At 36.0% G+C, this 23674-nt stretch overlaps 3 protein-coding genes across 6 annotated transcripts in view; 2 read left to right on the top strand and 1 right to left on the bottom strand.

The window, feature by feature from the left end:
- norpA (no receptor potential A) overlaps positions 1-17524 on the bottom strand; it is a 64605-nt gene extending 47081 nt beyond the window's left edge. For 2 of the 4 annotated variants that reach the window (XM_086836144.1, XM_086836141.1), the window contains exons 1-3: positions 17179-17524; positions 16612-16924; positions 5048-5095 (exon numbers count right to left, since the gene is read on the bottom strand). The gene's annotated coding sequence lies outside the window, so the exon portion shown is untranslated. Of the gene's footprint in view, positions 1-5047; positions 5096-13235; positions 13907-16611; positions 16925-17178 lie in introns of those variants that run through there. The other 2 variants (XM_086836145.1, XM_086836142.1) reach the window with 1 other exon arrangement.
- Positions 17525-18959: 1435 nt separating this feature from the next.
- Positions 18960-19439, top strand: mRpL33 (mitochondrial ribosomal protein L33). Its single transcript, XM_020949912.2, has 3 exons — positions 18960-19073; positions 19131-19234; positions 19301-19439. The coding sequence occupies exons 1-3, from the start codon at positions 19033-19035 to the stop codon at positions 19348-19350; spliced, it is 195 nt and encodes a 64-aa protein (XP_020805571.1). The 5' UTR covers positions 18960-19032; the 3' UTR covers positions 19351-19439.
- On the top strand, positions 19439-23645 carry mei-9 (DNA repair endonuclease XPF mei-9). The gene is made up of 5 exons (XM_020949580.2): positions 19439-20053; positions 20111-20272; positions 20341-20937; positions 20990-21995; positions 22072-23645. The coding sequence occupies exons 1-5, from the start codon at positions 19812-19814 to the stop codon at positions 23008-23010; spliced, it is 2946 nt and encodes a 981-aa protein (XP_020805239.2). The 5' UTR covers positions 19439-19811; the 3' UTR covers positions 23011-23645.
- Positions 23646-23674: the final 29 nt, after the last annotated feature.

Raw genomic sequence — 23674 nt, 5'->3', positions numbered from 1 at the left:
CGCCTGAGCTGCTTGTTGGTAATTGCCATCAAATCGAGGGATAAAAAGCCAAAAACAAAAACAAAAAAAAAAAACAACAAAAACAAAAAAAAAACAACAAAAACAAAAAAAAAACAACAAAAACAAAAAAAAAAACAAAAACAAAAAAAACAACAAAAAAATAGAAAGAAACAAGTAAGAAAAGGCTACAATGTGCAACACTGCCCAAAAAACAAAATGTTTATCGTAGAGCCACAAATTTCTTTTAAAAGAAACAACAATTTCTGAAAGCTTTAAAATACAAAGAATGTGAAAGAAGGTTCTTCAAATTTAAAAGCAAATTGTTAACCACAATTCAGTAAAATTTGTACTATTTTTTGTCATCTTTTAAAGATTTTTATTACTGTGTCTGCACAGATCAGTAAGTAACTATGACCAGTTAGTAACTCTAAACAGCAAGTATCTATTACCAGTAAGTAACTATGATCACTAATTAACTTTAAACACTAATAAACAATGACTTGCAACTTTTGTAACAACATATTTCTGAGACCTGGCCGGCAGCAGTCACTTCGTTCCGGGGATGTTAGAACTAGTTGGGAATCATTTGCACACATGTGCGAGATTTATTTTGGCACAAAAAATAAAGAACAAGCTATTTGAATGAAACTATGAAGTTATTCGTCTATAATATTTTACTAGTATATAAGTCGGAGCATGGCGAATCGGTGGACTATATATATAACTCAATACAATTTGCACTATTTGTTGTTATCTTTCAAAGGTTTTTGATACTGTGTCTGCACAGATCAGTATAATATTTTATATTATAATTGTTATTTATGTCATATTTATATATTAAATACAATATGTATATATTTTGTAGTAATAACTTTTACAATAGCGTAAAAGCGAGACCAAATTAGAAAATAAATCATTAACAAAGCATACTATTATTTGTAGGAAAAATTTTTTAAAATCAATAAAAAACACACCAAAAAAATTATAAATAATTATTTTAACCTTCCTAATTTTCCCCTGTGAAATGTAAATAAGGTCAAATACATCAAAAACATTATGTGGCTTTGTAAAAATGTTAATTACAACACATAAATCATTTGCCTTTTTATCCGATTGATCTCAATCTATACAATATATGTGGAATGTTTTGTTTATGCCAACTATAAACTTTAGAAATTTCCACAGAAATTAAATGGAATGTAATGGAATGATTTCGCCAAGTGTAGATAGAAGCCAAGTGGTGTCCTTCTCGTCATGGACTGACTTGTGCGCCATGCATGTGACGGCAGCTCAGCAGGATATTTTGTAAATCATTAGTCAACAAAATGGTGTGTCTGTGTGTGATTGTGTGTGTATGTCTGGGTGTGTGACGCCATTATTCTCTTCTTGCCCTCATTTTCCCCCCCGTTACACCCCCATTGCGAAGAAAGAAAAGCTGCGGAGGTGGTGGCGATGGCAGGGGGATCCTTTCATGGATGCCACACATTCCTGGCCTGATGAGATGCGCCGCCTGCGCAAGATTGCCCCGAGTTTCGCAGTCGAGTGCAGTCTGTCCACCGATGTCATCAGCATTATGAGGGGGAGTGGGTGGCATTTGGCACAGATGGATATGAAGGCACTCCACCATCACCAGCAACCACCACTCCAGTGAGACCATTAGGCCATCAAAGTTGATCAGCCTAGATCGATATGAATTTATGGGTAAACCACCTGTTTGCTTATTACTTATAATATAAAGTATAGTTTTAAAGAGATTTCAACAGCTTAAAGCTAAAATCAAGCTAGTTTCTTTTGTTTTTCTAACTAAAAAACATCACATTCTTGGTTACTAGAACCTCTGTTAAATCTGTACCTGCCTTAATTTAAGCTAAGTGTTTGCTGGCAAAAAGAAAAAGTTAAATTGTTCTGCAACAGCTTCTACTTAATGTAAAAGGTTCACTGAGACAAACTAAATTTAAAGAAAATATATAACCAAAGAGATGTTTTTATGTAATAAATGAATTTATTTATAGTTAAATGTATTAAAGCTATAATTCCACATTGAATTTAAAAACAATAATAATAATTGTTTATAAGCCCAAGTTTCCCTTTTTTAATAAGGCAAAAAGTAGAAAAAACAACGCTTTTACCAAACAATTATGTACGGTAAATATTAAAAAAAGGTTTTAAGGCCGAAAGCAATCCAGGCATTAACCGTAATTTGTGAACCGCAAATAAAATGGACGATTGTGTAAAGGATTATAAAAATGGTTAACCAACAAAAAATATATATAAAAGTAAGTTGTAAAAAAATATTAAAGTTTTTCAGTGCACAAAATTGCTGGCTGGGAAATTCAGTCACGGGGAAAGTTGGCTCAAGAGGAATGGTATATGTGTAAGAAAGGGAATGGGTTAGGTAGGAGGTTGGGGGGATGTGGTAGATGGAAAGGTCAAGGGGGCAGGCACCCTTGGGGAAGGGGTTTGAACAGAGGTATGGAACAACTTTTTGGAACTGGCCAAGTGTGAGTGTTGCTTGGTTTGGTGGCGCGGCTAATGACGCCAACATTAGGCGAACGTTTAATGTATGTGCACGTAGGCCAGGTCCATTCCACACACATAACACCCACCTATCACACACTCTTTGCCTGTCTTTGTATGGTGCTCTCTCCCTCTCTCTCTCCCTGTCTCTCTTTGGTCACACATGCACAACAGAGGTCAATAAAATAATATCACAAAAGGATACTAGCTTTAAAAATACAGTTATGACTGCTGTTAGGTAACAATATATTTTATCCATTTTCAGGAACAAAATTTGTAAATTTAAATGGAAATATATATATTTTTAATAATTATTGTATGATTATAACATTTATAATATAATATTAAGTTCATGATGTGCATCAAGTTAGTAGGATATCTTTGAAAAACCAAAACGTTTTATTATATCATAATTTGCCATTAATTATTCGTGAAAGAATAATCAACAAACAATCAATAATAATTAATTTTTTACCTTATTTTAGTATGTTTTGCTTTATTGATATGAACTTTAATTTAAAGTGTTTGTGCCTAAAACCTTCTACCGGAAATATATATTATATTTTCATAAACTCATATAGGTAAGCTTCCTTTGCAACAAATTATTTATTAATTATTTAATAAAAAGGAGTAAATATTCATATAAAATAAATATTAACATTTAAGAGATCAAAACAGTAATGTTTCTTATTAGTTAAAAGTAATAATAGTAAGTAATGTCACACAAAAGTATATTTAATTTAAAAACCTTAAATTATGGAAAACTATTGCTAAGTAGTACTAATTCTATGTTTGCCATTGTAAATACGCACGAAAGTCAAGGCAGACAACGTCAGATGCTCGAGAGCATTACATAAGCGACGCAAAACTGTATGCTACACTTTTTGATGGCCAACCATCCATCTGTGTATGTGTGTATGTGAGTGTGCGTTATTTCTGGCCATGGAAAGCGTTGAAGAGAACATGAACGTGTAGAGGGGAGGGGGAGCTGATGTGGGGGGAAAAGGGAAAAGGACAGCAGTGGTTGAGGGTCGACAAGGATACGCACGGCACGCCACTCAAAAGCCATAAGCCCGGCAAATTAACATGCCCAAATTATGACAAAAGGAAAACGAGGCTAAAACAAAAGCCCCAGCCCAAAAGCAAGCACACTAAGGGTGTGCAGGCCCACTAGGGGGTGCAAAGGGGAGGTATGGCTTTTGGGTTTATTTCATTTTTTTTCTCTGGTTTCCGCTGTGGACCGGAAAAGGCCAAAGCGAGATTACCCACAAAAATATAAGAAGAAAAAACAGCACCCAAACTTTGGCGTTAACAACATTTTCGATTTAAGTTCAATTTAAATGCTCAATAAATAAAAGTAACCCTATATATAGGTATGACAACAAAAACTAGGTTTTTTGAGGTTTTAAGGAGGCTATATTTAGAAATTATCTAACAGTAAATTCCTTTTAAATACAAAAATCTAAAGGCTAAAAAATCAAGAAAATTCCACTTGCCAAAGGTTATAACTAAGAAAACTTTAAAAACCATGCTATATATACATACATAGTTCTTGAGTCATTAAAATCAGTTTAACCCCAAAAAGCTGCTTCTACTGCTGCTCCTGCTGCTGATTTCTTGAACTTTTGAGTTTTGCTTTGCCATTGTAAGTTTTGAGAGCCACAAGTGCAGATTACTCATACGCCCCGTTAAGCAAAACCGAAACTAAAACTGACTCACCAACAAAACAGACAACATATATATATAAATATATATATATATATATAAACTGTCATAATCAGGGATACGGACACCAAGGCGGAACATAAAAGCAGTCAGGGATGGTAAAGAGGGGGATTTCCCTGAATACTGAATCCTGGCTACAGGATACCAAAAACCAGGGCCTAAAAAAAAGGTACAGGAACCGCAGTCGCCATAGTCATAGTTTAATATCCATTTAACATGCTCACACTGAGAGAAAAACCCAACCGAAACTAAGGCAAGCATTTTATATATATGTGTATATATATATACCACCCTCCTTGTTGTGCGGGTGTGTGGGTTTGGGGGGAGGAGGGGAAATTCCCAAAGTGATTATATTAATACAACATGAGCCACAAGTGTGTTGCATACATTGAGGCGTGCCGACTTGAGCCGAACGAATCCATGACAAAACTTTTGCCCCATTGTGTGAGCCTGTATGTGTGTGTATATATGTATATACATATATGTCCTATTCATGGCATATGAAATATACATAAAGCCAACGAAGCCAACGAACCAACTCTAATAATAATAAAATAATAAAATAAAAAGGAAAAGCAAAACAAACTTTTCAAAAGTTTTGTGGGCGTCAGAAACTCACCAAGAAACTAAAACAGTAGTTGTATGCACATGGTTGTATATATATACATATATACATTTCCTAGAAAAATCTGAGAAAAAGTTTTAAGAAAAAAAAAAACTAAACCCTTTCAACTAGCAAATATTTAGTTATTCTGTCTGAAGCCTCTCAATAGTAAAAGAAAATATTTTCAATGCAAAAACTCACCATAAACATTGGATTTGATCAACAAACAGACGCACGATATGCAATGTTCTGAAAGAAAAATACCAATTTGTTATTAATTAATTAATTTTACTTACATTTATATATTTAAATTTCAATATTTATATACCAAAAATATAAGAAGTAAGTAAATACAATTTCCTTGAGTTATGTAAGGAGTTTTCCTTTTCCGTAACAGTTTTTAAAGCAAGTGAAGGTCATCCTGTGTTGCATATTCCAAGGATGCCACATCCTTTTACACCACACAACCACACACATATATACTTTTTAGCTGTGTCTAATTAACTACATTTACATTTGTTCTTTTTTGCTTGGTACTTTTTACCTCTGCTTTTTATAGCACTGGCAAAAAAATTACCTTAAATTGCTTACAACCATAAAATGCATTTAACAGGTTTCATTAAAGCTTATTGAAATTTAAAGCTCATTACATTAAACATATTCTTATGCCACCTATCATTCTTAAATATAACTTAACTTTATTTTATTTTATGAAAACTTTGTCATAACTTTAAGTACAAATATAAAACTAAAGCAATTCCCAAGAACAATAGTTTTTTCTATATAAAAGTATACAAAAGGTGCAAATGGCTTCCATTTAATTACATTTAATGCATCTAATCTTAAATAAAGGCTCATTTGGGTAGAAACTGCCGGCGCATGCAGCTGTTGCCATAAGAAAATGGGAGGGAAAACTACAAGAGAAAATTAACAAATACAAACTATGTTTTCCTTAGAAGCTGTCAGGATTCCCACTTAATTTCTGTGGCTTTAGCTTTGCTTTTTCAGTTGTATAAATAAATATTTAAAGCAAGAAAAGACTGTATGACTTCAGAGGTTTTAAATCTTAAAATCAATTTCATAATAACTAAATCATAATATAAAAAGCAAAAAAAATCTCAGCTGTTTGTGAAAAAGTCATTTCCGACCCTATAACTCATATATATTCTTGATCAACATTAAAAGCTGAATCAAACTAGCTATCTCGGGCAAAAAAAAAATCAAATATTTTCAATTTAAAAAAAATGAAAGGAGTTACATCGTTAAAATTTTCAAAAACATGAATCTTTTTACATTTTAAACTGAGTATGCAAATTTATTACCCTATTAAAAACTAACAGAGAAAAATTTCCGAATTGAAATCAATGCTTTTTTGGCTGAGTTATGAGATTTTTGAACTTTGATTTTTCCATATAAACTGTCATATCAAAATATTAATAAATATTGATTTAAAATGGGAATATTTTAGTTCTGACAGATTTCCAATTCTATCCTATAACTGCAAGGGCAAAATATATTATATATGGTACAAATATATACATTTATAATTATATATGTATATAGCATATACATATAGTAATATATGTATAATGTACAGGGTATGAAACTGACTGCTATCAGAGTGGGCAGGTTGTTTATTTCCTACTCCTACTGCTTTCAGAGTTCTCCCTCTTACCGCCTACTCCCACTTGCCCTTGCTACTGCCTGGCTTTGGTAAGAACCATAAAAAATATTTTAACTAAAAGAAACCGAAATTTTGTATACCCTAGAAGATTACTATTTCACTAAAAGTGTTGTTAAAAAATACCAAAATCTTTGACCAGCTATATAAAATATGTATTATAAATAAAATAGTTTTTATTCATTTTTCTAGGCATTGTAAAATACAATTTTTAGGCTCTATAATGTCTTCTCTTAACATAATGTAATATACCCCCGCCAGCTAGGGTATTAAAAGGCGGCAAACTGAAGCTCAGCTGGCAAAGAACCTCCCTGCTCGCTGTTTATCTCGCTCGCTGTGCACATTAACCTCTTTGTTAATCATTTACAAACAAATGCAAATAAAATAAAATACAGCAGCAGAAGCAGCAGCAGCCAAGGTAACAGCACAGGTAACAAAAACACTGAAAGAAGAAGGCGAACGGTGGCGTTGGGTTGGCTATGCAAATAAATAAAAAAAAAAAAACCCAGGAAAATGAGCAGCGAAATTGCAAAAAGGTCGGGCTGGCGGAGGCGGCCGTAAATGGAGGGGTGAACTTAGGTGGGGGCGGGATAAGCTCTCGAGCTTTACGGCATACACAAAAATACACGGGGGGAAGGCGCAGTTGCCACGCCCATTCAAGATTCAAGCCAGTTACGTAGAATTTTCCGCAGGTTTTCCCGCTTTTCTCCCACCCATTCCAGAATTCAACATCTGAATAATTCAAGGAAACTTTTGTGACTCTTCTTCGGGGATGGGCTCTTTTTTTTTTGTTTGTACCAACTGCAAATTGCATTTTGGCCTGGCGAACTCACGGTGTTGACTTTTCTCGACGACAAAAAAAAAAGAGAAAACTTTTTAATCAACGAACCCCTTTTGAAAAGGGGTTTTCCATCGCAGAGCGTTCCCAATTTCCCAACTGCTTTCATATGCAAAAGATACTTGACTCGGGCAGCTTCATAATTAGTTTGATGATGTTTAGAGTGAGACTTTACTCAATTTATAATATATACACTTTTGTTCCTGCTTACCACTGATTTTGACCTGGGTTGCCGTTGCCAAGGCTCAGAAATTCATTCATTTCGTTGGCCTAATGATATTTTAATTAAAACTATGCCGCTGTTTGGTCAGCTCTGTCGCTCTGAGAGCGGAGGAGAGGGAAAACCTTTTGGCTTTTCACGCAACACCAGGGGCTGCTTTAATAAAATTGCTCACTTTTCCACTGCTGTGTGTAAGTGTGTGTGTGTGTGTGTGTGTTGAGCCTCCTGATTCGATTTTCGTTGATTTCCCAGAAAATTCCGCCAGAGAGCTTGGTTATGCCTTGGGGGTTTTCGTTGAATTTATTTGCTAGAATTCTTGTTGCGGCGGCAATCTTTGATCAAATCGAAAACGAAAGACATAGGTATCCATAAGATACTTATAAATGTGGGCTACCTTGAGGTACCTTCAATCTGCCCCAGGTATCTCAAGTATTGAATACTTGGCGAGATAAACCAAAATTAAGTAGTTTGATATATGCTTTTGTACCTTTTAAATAGATCTGAAGGGTTTAAAAAAATGTACTGTGTTAGTAATTAGCTTTAAGTACAGTTTAGCTTATGAAAACATTATTTCTATTCGATGAAATTGGTATTAATAAATCCTAAAGTATAGTTTAAACTTGAAACTTTTATATAATTTTTTTATAACAAGAAATACTAAAATGGATATGGAAAATAGGAATTGCTATTAGTTAATTAAACTCAAATGAATATACTTTCTCAAGAAAAACTCTTTACACTTGTCAGTTTTTCCAATTAAAAAAAGGAAAAACTAGATTATTTTTTCCACGAATTCCTATAGGATATACCTGTGATACTTTCAGCTATCTGGTCCCCTCTTCTTACCATGTAAATAACAACAGTTGCAAGCTGTAAAAACTGCAACTGCACAAAAAAAGGAAAAACAACATTCTGCAACAGTCACCGTCGTCTGCCCATCAAATGTAGCCATATCTGGGAGTGTGTCCCCGGCTCGTATCTAATCTTCCCTGCCATGTATCCGCCGCCCTTTGTGAGCCAGGTAATTGCCCGTCCAGGAGGAAAAAAAAGAACATGTTACTCACTACGGGCAAACTGGCAAACGCCATCCCCCAAGCATTTCGCTCTGCAATCTCTCTCACCCCCTCACTGATATCACAATGTCCCGGGCAGCAAACATTTATCGACACACACACACAGCGGGCAAAATTGTTTAAAAAACGAATTATTAAAGGATTGCAATATTTTGGGAAGCTTTCAGAAATTACTTGGGTGTTAAAAAATTTCTTAAAATATGTCTAATACAATTTTTGAGCTATCGAAATAAGTGTGCTTGCAATGTCCAATTTTATAGCCTAGTTTTTAGGGTCTTTAAAAACTCAAGAAATATTTCTATCACTCTAAAAAATATATGAATAAAAGTTTATATATAAATAATACGTTGTATTTATTATTTTAATTTGTGATGAAAAAAAATAAATAAATAAATTATGTATTCCATTTTTTATATAGAACAATTTCCTAGGTTATACTTAACATTTTTTCAAAATTAAATTCCCAGGTCATATCGATGTTATAATACATTATAAATTAATTTCATATAAATATATTATTTTGTTTGTTTCAGTATTACCTTTCTATACAAAACAAACAAAATAAAAACAAAATAGTAAAATTTAATAACTATTTAAAACTGCTATGCTCTTATTTGATTTGTGTAATATTTTTATTATTTTATTATTACTAAAAACAAATAGTATATATTTCCCTTACTCCCTCCACTTTATCTCTGTGTATCGCTAAGGGAACTGCCAATGATGACGACAAAGTTGAGTTGGCAGGCTGGCGTCTCGTCGCGTCCGCCATGCTGTCAACGCCATGCCGCCTAACGGTTTATTTGCAAAGCGTTCAAACTGTCAAAATGGCGTGCGGTGCGCGCTTGCCCATAAAAAAAGAGAAGAAAAAAATACCTAAAGTAAAACCCCAAAAAAAATAGAAACCCAAACTGAAACTGAAACAGGAACGGAGCAACGACGTCAGTGAGTCAATAATGTAATTTTCTCGTTTGATATTTCCACTACACACACACACACACCCACAAACACATAGTCGGGCAGGGAAAAGCAAAGGAAATGAGGAAATGAGTTGAAGGCGAGCCGTTAAATGAACCCAGGCAGCATTCCTGTAAAAGTGCTTTCATCGCGGTCAAAGAGCAGATAAATAAATACAACAAAATAATGCAGAGACCAAGATTTGAATTTTAGGAAACATTTTGGGAAGTTTTGAGAGATTTTTAAATAGTTCTATACACTCTTATAAATTTACAACTAAAATCAGCCGTTGGTTTAGAAATTCTTCCGGAAAAAACGATCCAAAGGAGAGTTCGCTTTAGATTTGGGAACAATTTTTCCGAAAATCAATAAAGATAATATTTCTTAGATGTTGAAACAATGTCTTGTGATCTGTCTTATATATGGAAGCCAACATTTCTTAAATCACAAGTGAATTTTTCGACTATTTCGAAAAAATTTTCATTGACTAAATGTCTTTAGAGCTATTTGATCGTTAAGAACAAAGACTATTTGTTTCTAAATGTAGGGGTAATTTTACTTGAATTATATACAACATTTAGTTAAGTTGGGAGTTAGTAACTATGAATATTAATCACTTGATACTTCTATGACACTGATTGGTCAAAATAAATGTTTTATATAGGGAAAACGTATTTTAAGAATCTTACAGAGTGTTTTATTATTTTTTTCAGTGAAGGAGTCATTTCCGACCCCATACATCATATATATTCTTGATCAGCACGAAAAACCAAATCGATCTAGCTATCTAAGCCAGAAAAAAGAACATTTAAAATTTTTCCAATTTTTTTAAGGGGATACATCGTTAAATTAAAATATAAAAAAATTGAAAAAATTTAACTTTTCTTAAATTTTACATTGAGTATGCAGATTTATTAAGCTCATAAAAACTAACGTAGGAAAGCTTTCCGGGTGAAAATTAAGGCTGTTTTGGCTGAGTTATGCAATTTTTAAACACTGATTGGTCAAAATAAATGTTTTATATAGGGAAAACGTATTTTAAGAATCCTACAGAGTGTTTAATTATTTTTTTTCAGTGAAGGAGTCATTTCCGACCCCATACGTCATATATATTCTTGATCAGCACGAAAAACCAAATCGATCTAGCTATCTAAGCCAGAAAAAAGAACATTTAAAATTTTTCCAATTTTTTTAAGGGGATACATCGTTAAATTAAAATAAAAAAAAAAATGAAAAAATTGAACTTTTCTTAAATTTTACATTGAGTATGCAGATTTATTAAGCTCATAAAAACTAACGTAGGAAAGCTTTCCGGGTGAAAATTAAGGCTGTTTTGGCTGAGTTATGCAATTTTTAAACACTGATTGGTCAAAATAAATGTTTTATATAGGAAAAACGTATTTTAAGAATCCTACAGAGTGTTTTATTATTTTTTTTCAGTGAAGGAGTCATTTCCGATCCCATACATCATATATATTCTTGATCAGCACGAAAAACCAAATCGATCTAGCTATCTAAGCCAGAAAAAAGAACATTTAAAATTTTTCCAATTTTTTTAAGGGGATACATCGTTAAATTAAAATAAAAAAAAATTGAAAAAATTTAACTTTTCTTAAATTTTACATTGAGTATGCAGATTTATTAAGCTCATAAAAACTAACGTAGGAAAGCTTTCCGGGTGAAAATTAAGGCTGTTTTGGCTGAGTTATGCAATTTTTAAACACTGATTGGTCAAAATAAATGTTTTATATAGGGAAAACGTATTTTAAGAATCTTACAGAGTGTTTTATTTTTTTTTTCAGTGAAGGAGTCATTTCCGACCCCATACGTCATATATATTCTTGATCAGCACGAAAAACCAAATCGATCTAGCTATCTAAGCCAGAAAAAAGAACATTTAAAATTTTTCCAATTTTTTTAAGGGGATACATCGTTAAATAAAAATAAAAAGAAATGAAAAAATTGAACTTTTCTTAAATTTTACATTGAGTATGCAGATTTATTAATCTCATAAAAACTAAGTAATGACTCAAAGAAAGAGAACTTCCGGCTTCCGGAAGTTAATTTCCTTTTTTATTTTTGTTTTTAAATAAATCAAAAGATATTAATTCACTTGAATATTCCCATAAAATAATCTCGTAAACTAAACATCACGAAAGAGCTGAGGAAAAAAAAATCTAAATCAAATTCATTAGCCAAGTTAATCACACTTCAGGTGGTTGCATGTCCATAGCCCACCTGAGATCCCCTGTCATTTACGTTTTCCGCCACACTTGATGATTGCAATATCCGAGTGTGAATTCGAATGTGTGTGTGTTGTCTGTCCAAATGCATTATTGTCGGTTTTGCGGTCAACCACAAACACAATTCATTCTAATTTCGAAATGGTGTTCAAACACGATTGACAGCTGGTTGGCTGTGAATTGTTGTTCAAATTAAAGAAATACCCATTAAATGCATGAGACATATTTAAGGTCTTAATTATATACAAAAATAATATCAATAAGAGACTTATTTATTATCTATTCTATTTGCTAAAGCCTTGCTAATCGGTTATATGTATTTATCTTAATCAATCAACCAAGGAACTATTCAAAACGATTTCGATTAGAACATATTTAGCACAACAAAGCGTTGGGCATGAAAATGTGAAAATGTCACGACATACAAAAATTACGTATACGCCCAGGGTTCATTCAGTGGATGGCACAGGCTGAATAGCAACAAGCCTCACCGAATTGACGGCCTTAACTCGATTAATGCATAATACAATGCGAACCATAATTTGTCACAGTGCGAATGAAAATGCTGGTCATTCGAATGGATATGGAAATTGAAATGGAAATGGTTATATAGAAGGTGAAATCGGAATGGGAATCGGAATAGGAATTGGTACCGCAATGGCGGCGCTTTAATTAAACAAAATAATATGTAATTGGTAAGGTAATTCTAGGGGTCTTCCCCATCCATTACCTGTGCCACCTGCCCCATACTTTGATGAAGTTACCCCCCCCCCACCCCTTATCCATTATTGTACCATGTTTTCCCTTTTTCTGTTTATTTTTTTATCTTTGAACTGCTAATCCTTGGCGATTTTTGATAATTTATGATAATTCAAGTTTATTTACTGCATACAAGACCATAAATTGTTACCAAGCGATTTCCCTTTTTTGCTAGATTAATTCCGGAACTGTTTATATTGTTTTTATCTATGGCAAAATATGGCATTGAAAACAGATTCAGAGATATATGTGTGTATTTCAATAGATTAATTTAGGTTCTTCTTAAATTACTGTTAGATATTATTTGATATTTACTTAATTTCGGGGAAAAAAATATATATTTTGTGTAGGTTTAATGACTAATAATTATACAAATAATGACTAAGGTTGCAATAACAAAAACACTCAGAGTTTTTTTTATTTAATTCCTAAACAAGTTTTTGTGTATTTACTGATTAATGTTGTTTTGATTTAAATTATACAAATACCCATGATTTATTCAGTGCTATAACTTTTTTATATATATTCCTGCATACCCACATAAACCCCTTTTTTCCCAGTGGATTGATCTTAGTTTTTTAATCGATATATTTGTGCCCGGAGGAGTGTTTAACTTACTTATTTAATTAATTGGCTGCTGATTTTTTTGTTGTTTTTTACGCTGCCCTGTTTACCTTTTGTTGTTTATTTATGTTTGCTATTCGTGTGCTGCTCTTTGTTTTTATTTGTTTTTCCCGCCTGGCGAATTCGGTTTGAAGAGCATTGCAAAATTCTGGGTTTGAGCAGCACTCTCTCCTGCTCTCTTTCTCTCTTTCTCTAGCACGCTCTCTCCTTTTGTCGTTCGCTAATGCTTTTTTTTAGCAAACGGACACCTGAAGGCTTTTGTTGTTGCACTTTGTTTTTATCACTACACAAAAAAAAAACAACAAAAAATAACACACAATACACAAACTTTGCAGTGTACACGATCGCGGTATAAATTCGCTCGCGTTTAGAATGAATAGAATAAATTAAGAGTGGAACAATAGAAAGAATGAAAATTCAACCTGTGCGGCAAACGAAACCGAAACCACAAAAATAAAAAAAAAACTGAAAACCAAAGCCCGAAACACGTTGCCTTCCGTTCCGCCCGCCGCTGGCTTGTGCTCCTACTCCCACTCTCACTCTCTCGCTCTCTTCCTCTCTAATTTCCACTGTGTTTATCGCAATTGCGTGTAGTTATGCGAGCGGACTAACGGGAAAAGCTTAGTCGGGTCGGCACTGACCATCTGAGAACGGGGGAATGGAAAGTGGAGAATTGAGTTGAGAGCGAGAGAGCGCCAGGGTGCTTATCTAAATACAGCAGAGCCCAGTACAGTGGGGAAAAGAGATCACTAATAAATAATACGGAGATGGAATAGTATTTTGTTGTGGATATTTAAATATGACAAAAGAAAAATAATTCTTTGTTTATCTCATGATTTTTTTGGTCAGGAATTGCCCAACTTGTTATGTATGTATAAAATCCCTGTTTAGCCTTAACGATCGACTACTGTGCCCTCTTCAAACGAAAACGAAAACGAAAACGACAACAAAGCCCGTTGAGAGAGAGAGGGAGGCTCTCTCCTGCAATCTCTTGCTCTCTGGACGGCAGTGCGTGGGTGCCAGTGATGACAGTTAACCCTGTTTCAGGCTAGATCAATTTAGCAACTAATGTATAGCCTTAAATATTGTTTATTTTAATGTTAAAATAGCATACAAATATTGCTTAGTTTAATGTTCATTAAGCATTATATCAATTTGTGATTTTAGCGATTTTCTTTCTAAGGAAAACAAGCTTGAAAATCGATCATAACTAACCTTTAAATATTCGAATTCTTTAAATCAATATTTATTGATATTTTTATATGACAAATCAAAGTTTCAAAACCTGCAAGGGTTAATTTTGTATTTTGTCTTAGCTTGTATTTGTCAACACTGTGGTTAATGATCGTGCCAGCGAGTGCAAATATGATTATTGTTTTCTGTCCTCTCTCTCTCTCTCTGCCTCCTTTCCCTCCCATTTCCCAATCCATATTCGTGTTTCCCTATATTGGCGCGATGAGTGTACGACGCTGTAATGCCGTTTGTTTGTTTGTTGTTGCAGCTTTATTGCACAATCCCATGCTGCCACCCACCGCCTCCCACTGGGTCTGGGGCCATTTCCCTCTCGCTCGCACTGCCGCCGCTCTATCGTTCGTTGCAGGGCAAACAAATAAACAAACAAACAATCAAACAAAAGGAGGCGAGGGAGTAAAGTTTCTGATCAGAAATCGCACACTTGCCGTGCACCGAATATCAAACTAAGCGCCAACTGGCAGCCACGGTGATCCCACAGATAAATAAACTAGAGTTGCTGTTCCCCTTTTTTTGTTTTCAGTGCACTTTAAAGTGCGTGCGAGGGAGATAGGGAGATGGAGGCAATGCGAATTTCTGTTTGCTTTGTCGTTTTGCGTGTGTAAATTTTCAGTGCTTCAATTTTATGTGTGTTTCTCTTTCCCCACCTTATCCCTCCTTATCCTCTTTGCGCCCTCTGCATCATCCCACCACCCCGCTCTTCCCGTCAACGTCCGCGCAAGTAAATTTCTTCTAATTTAATATTTTGTTTACATTATTTATTCATTTACTTATGTATTTGCGTTGCTTCCTCTTGGCGCGCTTGTTTGTTTATGTATTTCACCTGTTCCCATCTCCCTGTGCCTCTCCTGTGCTCTCCTGTTCCTCCCATGCCTCCCCCTTTGTGGCTCAAAAAAAAGAACATACAGTTTTTGGTATATTTTTCTCTCAGTGGGAGAGATTTCAATTTTGAAAAAAAGACCCATTCTAAATATTGACAATCGGGAATTTTAATTGATTATTTGTGGTAAATATTTACGAAAATAAATGGTGGTATTATTCTTCTATCTTAAAATCACTGTCGGCGGTTTCTTTAAAAATAACAAAAATAAATGAAAGATATAAACAATATGTGTGACTATAAATCATTTTGTATTTGTAGCGCTCGGAAGAACTTTTTAAATAAAATAATACAAATAAATAATATTTTTCTTTAAAATGTTTTATGATCTCTTAGAGAAGAAAATGGTTAGGAGCTAATTAAGCATTAAAACGAAATAACGGAAAACAACAAAATAATTAAAACCTTCTCAAACTCTTTCAAAATTTGTATTAATTATGGTAAATAATTAATAATAATAAATAGAATTTAAGTAAATATACATCCATATGCATAAACAGCAATACAGTAAAAACTTCTGTTTCTTTTCAAAAACTTTCTGGAATTGCTGTCAAGTGAAAAGCTTCGATTGTTTTTAAAGAACTTGAAGACTCTTCAATACAGAGAAAAAAGGTAAGCTGTGGGTTTTTAATAAACAAACATAATGCTTAAACAGTATTTCCCCATAAAAATCGATTAAAGAAACTGAAATTAAGTGAGGAGATCGTCACATTTCATTCCACCTCAAAATCGTATAAGGTTCTATAAACTTTCTTGGAACCCAAGCTAACTTCCATAAGTAAACACATCTCAAATGTTATTTACATGGAAAACTGGTTCGATTTTCTCAAAGAAAAAATATGTTTATATTTAATCACGAAAGGAATATTTTTGAAGTGATAATTTCGTTTTTAAAGAAAAAATAAATCAAAATCGTTAATGATTAAAAAAATGTTTAATATAAGGATCTTTATCTATTTCTTTAAATAATTAAACAATTAGGTTTAAGATATTGTTCCAAAGTTAAAAAAAAGGTTTAATAAATTTAAGCAATTTCCTCTCCCATAAAGCTAGCATAGAACTTGATTATTGTTTTCATATAAATATTTTTAAACCTTTTAAAAGAAAAAATCGCCCACATAAGCACGCTCTACAATTTTGTTTAGTTTTTTAATTTTTACAACCCCCTTTGATACGCACAAAGGCACACGCATGCATTTAAGATGCAATTTTTGAATGATTGCGCCAGTTCCCACCTACCTCCGCTCGTTCGTCTTGCTCTCCGTTTTTTTGGCTGCTCTTTCTTCTTTATTTGCCGCCTTCTCCTGGTTCTTCGCCTGCTCCTCCAGTTGGTCTTCTCTTTTGCTGCCTTTTTCTCGCGCCTATGTGTGTGTGTTGTGTGTGCCTGTTGTGTGTTTGTCTCGTCTGCTTCTGTTTGTGTTTCACTTTGGTTCCGTTTTTGTTGATTTGTTGTTTTTGTTGTTGCTGCTACTTGTGTTTATTTATTTATATTTTTGTTGTATTTCTTTTAGTTACTTGTTTTGCTTTTTGCACATTTCAAAAATTTACACCGCTGTATTACCAACGAGAGAGCACAGTGAAAAAAATGTTGAAAAAAAATGAACAACAACGCTATTGTTTACACGCGCGCAATAACAAAAATAAAATGTGTGTTTCAGGAATGAAAACCCAAAACAAGAGCGCAGAAAAAAAAACGTGAAAGAAAGGAAAGGAGTGCGAAAAGCGCGTGTTGCGCTGGAATTTGATTTATTCTTGGTTGGTTTTCTTGCGCTTTTTGTTTTGGTTTTCAACAGCCGTTTGCCGTACTTCTATTTGTCCCTGTTCCTTTTAGGCTTTCTTTGTAGTTTTAATTCTCTTTCGGTTATATTGTTTATTGTTTGTTGCTGCTGCTGCTGCTGGCTGGTTGTGTTTTTGTTGCAGTCGCCGCAGCAGAGTGAAAATCCGCGTCCGATTCGCACGAGTTTCGCTGGCAGAATGATGCGAGAATGCCAGATTGGCCAAATACACCGTTCGTTTTCGGGGAATGTAGCTTTTTACCCGTCCCCCGCCCCCGTCTCTGCACCTAAATCCCACCACGTTTCGCCAGGCCGGCGGTCGTCCCTCTCGCACTCGGACTTTCGAACAGCTGCTGCCGCTGCTGCAAAACACATGCAATTACCGTAGTGGTTGTTTTCATTGCAAAGAGAGAGAGAGAGAGAGCGCGGGAGAGAAGCAAATTAGAGCGTAGGAGCACGAGGCAGAGAGTGGAGGTGAGAGAAAGCTTTCGCTCTGGCTGCATGGAAAAGGTAAATAAAATATAGGATTCTCGGATAGTTTCGAAAATTAACATTAACGCTTTTTGATTGTTGTAAATATTTTGGTTTAAATTAATTTACAGAAATCAAAGATGTTGATGTTAAAGGCAACAGTTTATGTTTGGTGAATTAACCAAATACTGAAAATTAATTAAAAAATATTAAACTAATTATTAAGTACTAAGTACTCAAAGATTTCTAGGAAAAATTATTCGTTTACCATACCGTAAATACTTTTTTTACATTCTTATTACCAAGTTGTATTTTAGTATTTTAATTAATCTATTAAAAGCATTTTGTAGAAACCAAAATTAAAAAATAAACTATGTGAGATGCTAAAATAATTTAAATTCTAAAATACTTTTCGGAGTGCGTTTTTTTGGAGTTAAAAGACAAGTGGAACAGTTCGCATAAACTTAAATAAGTTTAAATTCGCAACACTATTGTATGAGTTACATTTTGTAATAATCTACTTTTTGTCTGATGTTTGTATATTGGTAAAGCTTTTTTTTTTGTTTTTTCTTTAGATTTTGACTACTCAAATAAATAATATATAAATAATAAATTAATATATTTATTAAATATGTCGTTTTTTAAGAAGCTACCTTTTAAAACATTATATTCTGTAAATTTATTTGATTATTATTCCAATATTATATTTTAATTTATAACATAATTATATTCTGAGAAGCCACTGTATGTTTTTGTTTGATTTTTTAAGAAGCCGATGCTGTGCAGAAAGCTTTCGGAGCTTTTCTTTAATTCAGAACAGTAAAGAGAGTAAGAGAGAGCGGACTAACGGTATTACGAAAAATCGCGCATCAGTAATGTGCGAAATTCGGCTATTGGCAAGATTTCGGGCTTGCTTCCCCTTTGGCTGCGTCGTCGACAGCAGCTTTTGTATGAACTGGCGTCATTATTTATTATCTTTTATTTTTGCGAGGTTAGGTTTATCGCATGACCCTGACAATGAGCTCTCAGTCACTCTTGATTTATTTGTATTTATACTTTTAGGATATAATCTCTAAAGTCTTCGTTATTTTAGTGTTTGTTTTAACTTGATTTATACGTATTTGTTTTAATTTATATATTTTTATTTTAATTGTTACCTGATTACTGTGTTCTAAGAACGATTGGGCTTAAATTATTACCGTCAAGAATAACGATATAAAAGTTAGTCATTTTTAAAAAAGCGCGCCCCTAGAGAGCTCTCAGCAAACCAATCTGGCTGCTCTACAGCCGCTGTCTGGCAGCTCTGTTACTTTGTGTGTCTATCGATAACCATAAGCTATCAGCTGTTTTTACTTGCACAACAAATCTGTTGAAATATTTTTCCAGCATTTTTACCGAAATTCCCTGAAATAAAATGCGGCTGACAAACGTTTTATTCAAGAAAGTGAAGAGCAAGTAAGTAAACTTCTGCATAGTGACAAGATTATCGTTTAACTTTGCACCATTTAACAGGCGTATAATGGTTGTGCTGGAAAGTGTGGTCAGCGGCCATCAGTACAATGCCTTCCGAGATCGTTTGGCCGAAAAACTAGAGATAATACGCTTTGATCCTTACAGTGAGTATTGGAACAATAAATTAAAAAGCATAAATGTAAATTTCTTTAAAATCCACCTATTTTCAGTTCAACAGGAAAGCCTTTACCGCGAACGCAAGAAAATCCGCAGCGCCTAACGAAAAAATACTCTGCTTTACCAGTAACTTATGTTAGTGCAAATAGAAGTTATAAAAGTTGTGTAATAAATTCTCTATATTGACCTTTATCTGCTGGCAGTACTTATTAAAGACAAGGGATTGTTTTTAATGTTAATATTTAGACATTCTTAGGCTCCTCATATCAGCAGGTGCTATCGATAGCTCAAATAGCGTTGCCAGATTTAACAGAAGAGGAAATCGGTTTTAGATTTTCTATTCAGCAACTTTTTATCAGTTTTTATTCGCTGTACTGCCTAATTAAATTCATTAATTTTCAATACCCAATTTTGGTTTTAAGGAAAAGTTAAACATATTATTTGAGGTCACCATTTGTTTACCCTATTAATCGGTATCGATAGCTGATAGTCGCTACGAACAGCTGTTTGAACCGGCAAATTTGTCAATTTGTGAAATCTTGTGCACAATCTTTTGTTGAAATTATGTCCGATTTGGAGGAAAATGGCAATAAAGAGCCGGAAACGGAGCCGGGACCTGAACAGGAGTCTGAAACGGATCCCAGGAAGCTGCTGGAGACAACGGCTGCCTGTCAGGAGGACGAGGATCTGGCCAACATTGTGACCGCCGAGGAGTACCTGATGCACAAGGATGTGGTGCTGCTGGAGTACGAGAAGCAAATGTTCCTGGACACAGTACATGCCGATGGCTTGCTGGTTTGCGCCAAGTAAGATAGATACCTGTCTTAAATAGCTTAAATAATATTGATTAAATTGTATAATAGGGGCCTGAGCTATGAACGTGTGCTGATTAACATCCTAAAGGCCTACAGCGATGCGGGAAACCTAGTACTGGTAATCAACAGCTCTGACTGGGAGGAGCAATACTTCAAGTCCAAAATGGAGGCCAAATATGTGCACGATGTGGCCAACACAGCCACTGAGAGGTGAGTATTAGAAATATTCAAGAAAACCTCATTAAGTAAAGTTCTTCTATACCTCTCGCTCTTTTTAGAGAACGCGTTTACTTGGAGGGCGGCCTGCAGTTCATTAGCACACGTATCCTGGTAGTGGATCTCCTCAAGCAGCGCATTCCCATTGAGTTAATCAGTGGAATAATTGTGCTGCGTGCTCACACCATCATCGAGAGCTGCCAGGAGGCCTTTGCCCTTCGTTTGTATCGTCAGAGGAATAAAACAGGCTTTGTGAAGGCATTCTCTAGCAGCCCCGAGGCCTTTACCATTGGTTACTCCCACGTGGAGCGCACTATGCGGAATCTGTTTGTCAAGAATCTATATATTTGGCCACGTTTCCATGCCACTGTTCGTGCCGCTTTGCAGCCGTGGCAAGCGCAGACAATTGAGCTGCATGTGCCCCTTAGCCAGAGCATGACCTCCATTCAGACTCATATTTTGGATATAATGAACTTTTTGGTACGTGAAATAAAGCGTATCAATCGCACGGTGGATATGGAGGCGGTTACTGTGGAAAATTGTGTCACCAAAAAGTTTCACAAGATCCTGCAAGCGCAACTGGACTGCATCTGGCATCAGCTTAACTCGCAGACCAAGCTAATAGTGGCGGATCTCAAGATTCTAAGGAGTCTGATGATGTATGTTCTTGTACAAGTGGAAACTTTAAATTTAAAACTCTATTTCTTTCAGCTCCACCATGTACCACGATTCGGTGAGTGCCTATGCCTTGATGAAACGCTATCGCAGCACTGAGTATGCCCTAAGTAACTCTGGCTGGACTTTGCTGGATGCTGCCGAGCAGATCTTTAAGCTCTCCCGGCAGCGTGTCTTCAATGGTCAGCAGGAATTTGAGCCGGAACCTTGTCCCAAATGGCAGGCCTTGACTGATCTGCTAATCCAAGACATACCCGGCGATATGAGACGCTGCAGGAGGACAGACCAGCCAAAAGTTTTGATCCTTTGCCAGGATGCACGCACCTGTCATCAGCTGAAGATGTATTTAACCCAAGGTGGACCGCGATTCCTCCTTCAGCAGGCCCTCCATCACGAGGTGCCTGTGGGCAAGCTGAGCGACAAATACGCTCGGGAAAGTCAGTCATCTAAAGAGGTTCCTTCCCTACCCAAGGGTACAAAATCAGAGACAGCGACAGCCAAGCAGGAACCAACTAGTTCACAGCCTAGCGCTGGCATAGATGAACTGGCCCAGCTATTGAGTGATGTGGAGGCCTCGGCGGCGGGTCAGTGCTTCGAGGAGAGCTACATGCTGACCATGACACAGCCAGTGGAACGGGAGCAAGAGCACGATAAGGAACCCTCACAATCAATCAAACCCGATCCAGATGCATCCATTTTCGAAACTATACCAGAACTGGAAGAGTTTGATGTGACAGCAGCTCTGGCAGCGGTTCCCCATCAGCCTTATATATGTTTACAGACCTTCAAGACGGAACGTGAGGGTGCCATGGCCCTGGAGCATATGCTGGAGCAACTGCAGCCACACTATGTGATCATGTACAATACGAATATAACGGCCATACGCCAATTGGAGGTCTTTGAAGCACGTCGTCGCTTGCCAGCTGCAGACCGCTTAAAGGTTTACTTTCTCATACATGCAAGGACCGTGGAAGAGCAGGCATACCTGACCAGCCTGCGCAGGGAGAAGGCAGCCTTTGAGCTAATCATTGATACCAAGAGTGTGAGTGATGGATTGAATATGAAATTATTGAAATCTACATTAAATATCCTTATAATTTCTTCCCTTCCTTCAATAGAAAATGGTAATACCCGAGTACCAGGATGGCAAAACCGATGAGGCTTTCATTTTGTACAAGAACTACGACGATGAACTCACTGGCGAGGATAATGCCAAGAGTCGACAGGCTGGTGGCCAAAAGACAACAAAGGAGACACCCAAAGTCATTGTGGATATGCGTGAATTTCGCTCAGATCTACCTTGTTTAATACACAAGCGTGGCTTGGAAGTGTTACCCTTGACCATCACTATTGGGGATTACATTCTCACACCAGATATCTGCGTGGAGCGTAAATCCATATCGGATTTAATAGGATCCCTAAACTCTGGCCGCCTGTACAATCAATGTGTCCAAATGCAGCGCCATTATGCCAAACCTATACTTCTGATCGAATTTGATCAGAATAAACCCTTTCATTTGCAAGGGAAATTCATGTTATCCCAGCAAACGAGCACTGCCAATGCTGATATTGTCCAGAAGTTGCAACTTCTTACATTGCATTTTCCACGTCTCCGTTTGATATGGTCACCCAGTCCTTATGCCACTGCCCAGCTGTTTGAGGAGTTGAAATTGGGTAAACCGGAGCCAGATCCTGTACAGGCGGCTGCCTTGGGCAGCGAGGAGCCCACAGCGGGTGAGCAATTGCATTTCAACAGCGGCATCTATGATTTCCTGCTACGATTACCCGGCATTCATACACGGAATATACACGGACTGCTGCGGAAGGGCATCAGCCTCCGGCAATTACTGTTGCGTAGCCAAGCGGAGCTTGGAGATCTGTTGCAGTCACAGGAGAGTGGCAAGCTGCTTTATGACATTCTGCATGTGGCACATTTACCCGAAAAGGATGAGGTGCCCGGCTCAACGGCATTGCTGGCGGCTGGCAAGCAATTTGGAGCCGGTTCGCACAATCGCTTCAGGAAGGCGGCAGCCGAATCGCGAAGGGGACGTCGCTAAGGGAGTGGAGAAGGAGCAGACCAGAAGGAGTTGGAGTTGAAGTCAGAGAAGCATCAATATATGAACGTTACGTATGGCCAGTCAGCCACTGGAGTGCCCAGCAAACAGTCGTCGGCGCCAAATTATGGAAAATATTTTTTAAACGTTGCAATTAACTCGCCAGGGGAATGAGGAGGAACAGCAGCAGCAGCAGGATGCAGGATGCAGCTGGTGGCTAAAAGGGAGGCAGACAACGTTGACAATCGGGAACAGCTCTGACCGCTGGGGATGCGACAAACTGCGATATACTGGACACACACACACACACTGATGGGGTGCAGAGGAAAGTCCATGAAAATCAATTTTTAATAAATTTTTAATTGCCAGCCCAACAGAGAGTGGAGAAAGGAGTAAAAGTCTGAAACTGCATCTGCATCTGCACCTGCTGCCACAACAGCCAGACCATGTGATAAACAGAATTTTTTATTATTTTTTTTTTTGTAAAAACTGAAAATACCCCAAAAAACTGCATAAGATTCCGCTAGAGACTCGACTCCATTACATTATGTATATATTTAATGAGAAAATGCCAGGCAGTATAATTTAATGTTTTCTGCTTGAAAGCAAATGTTAAATATATTTAAAAATCTTAAAAATTTTATAGTTTTTTTATTTGGAAAACTCT

Source organism: Drosophila serrata, unplaced genomic scaffold (assembly GCF_035046125.1).
Source record: "Drosophila serrata isolate PLE 108 unplaced genomic scaffold, ASM3504612v1 contig_276, whole genome shotgun sequence".
NCBI classification, from domain to species: Eukaryota; Metazoa; Arthropoda; class Insecta; order Diptera; family Drosophilidae; genus Drosophila; species Drosophila serrata.
Note: the sequence above shows the minus strand (reverse complement) of the source record. Positions and strands in the feature narration are given on the sequence as shown.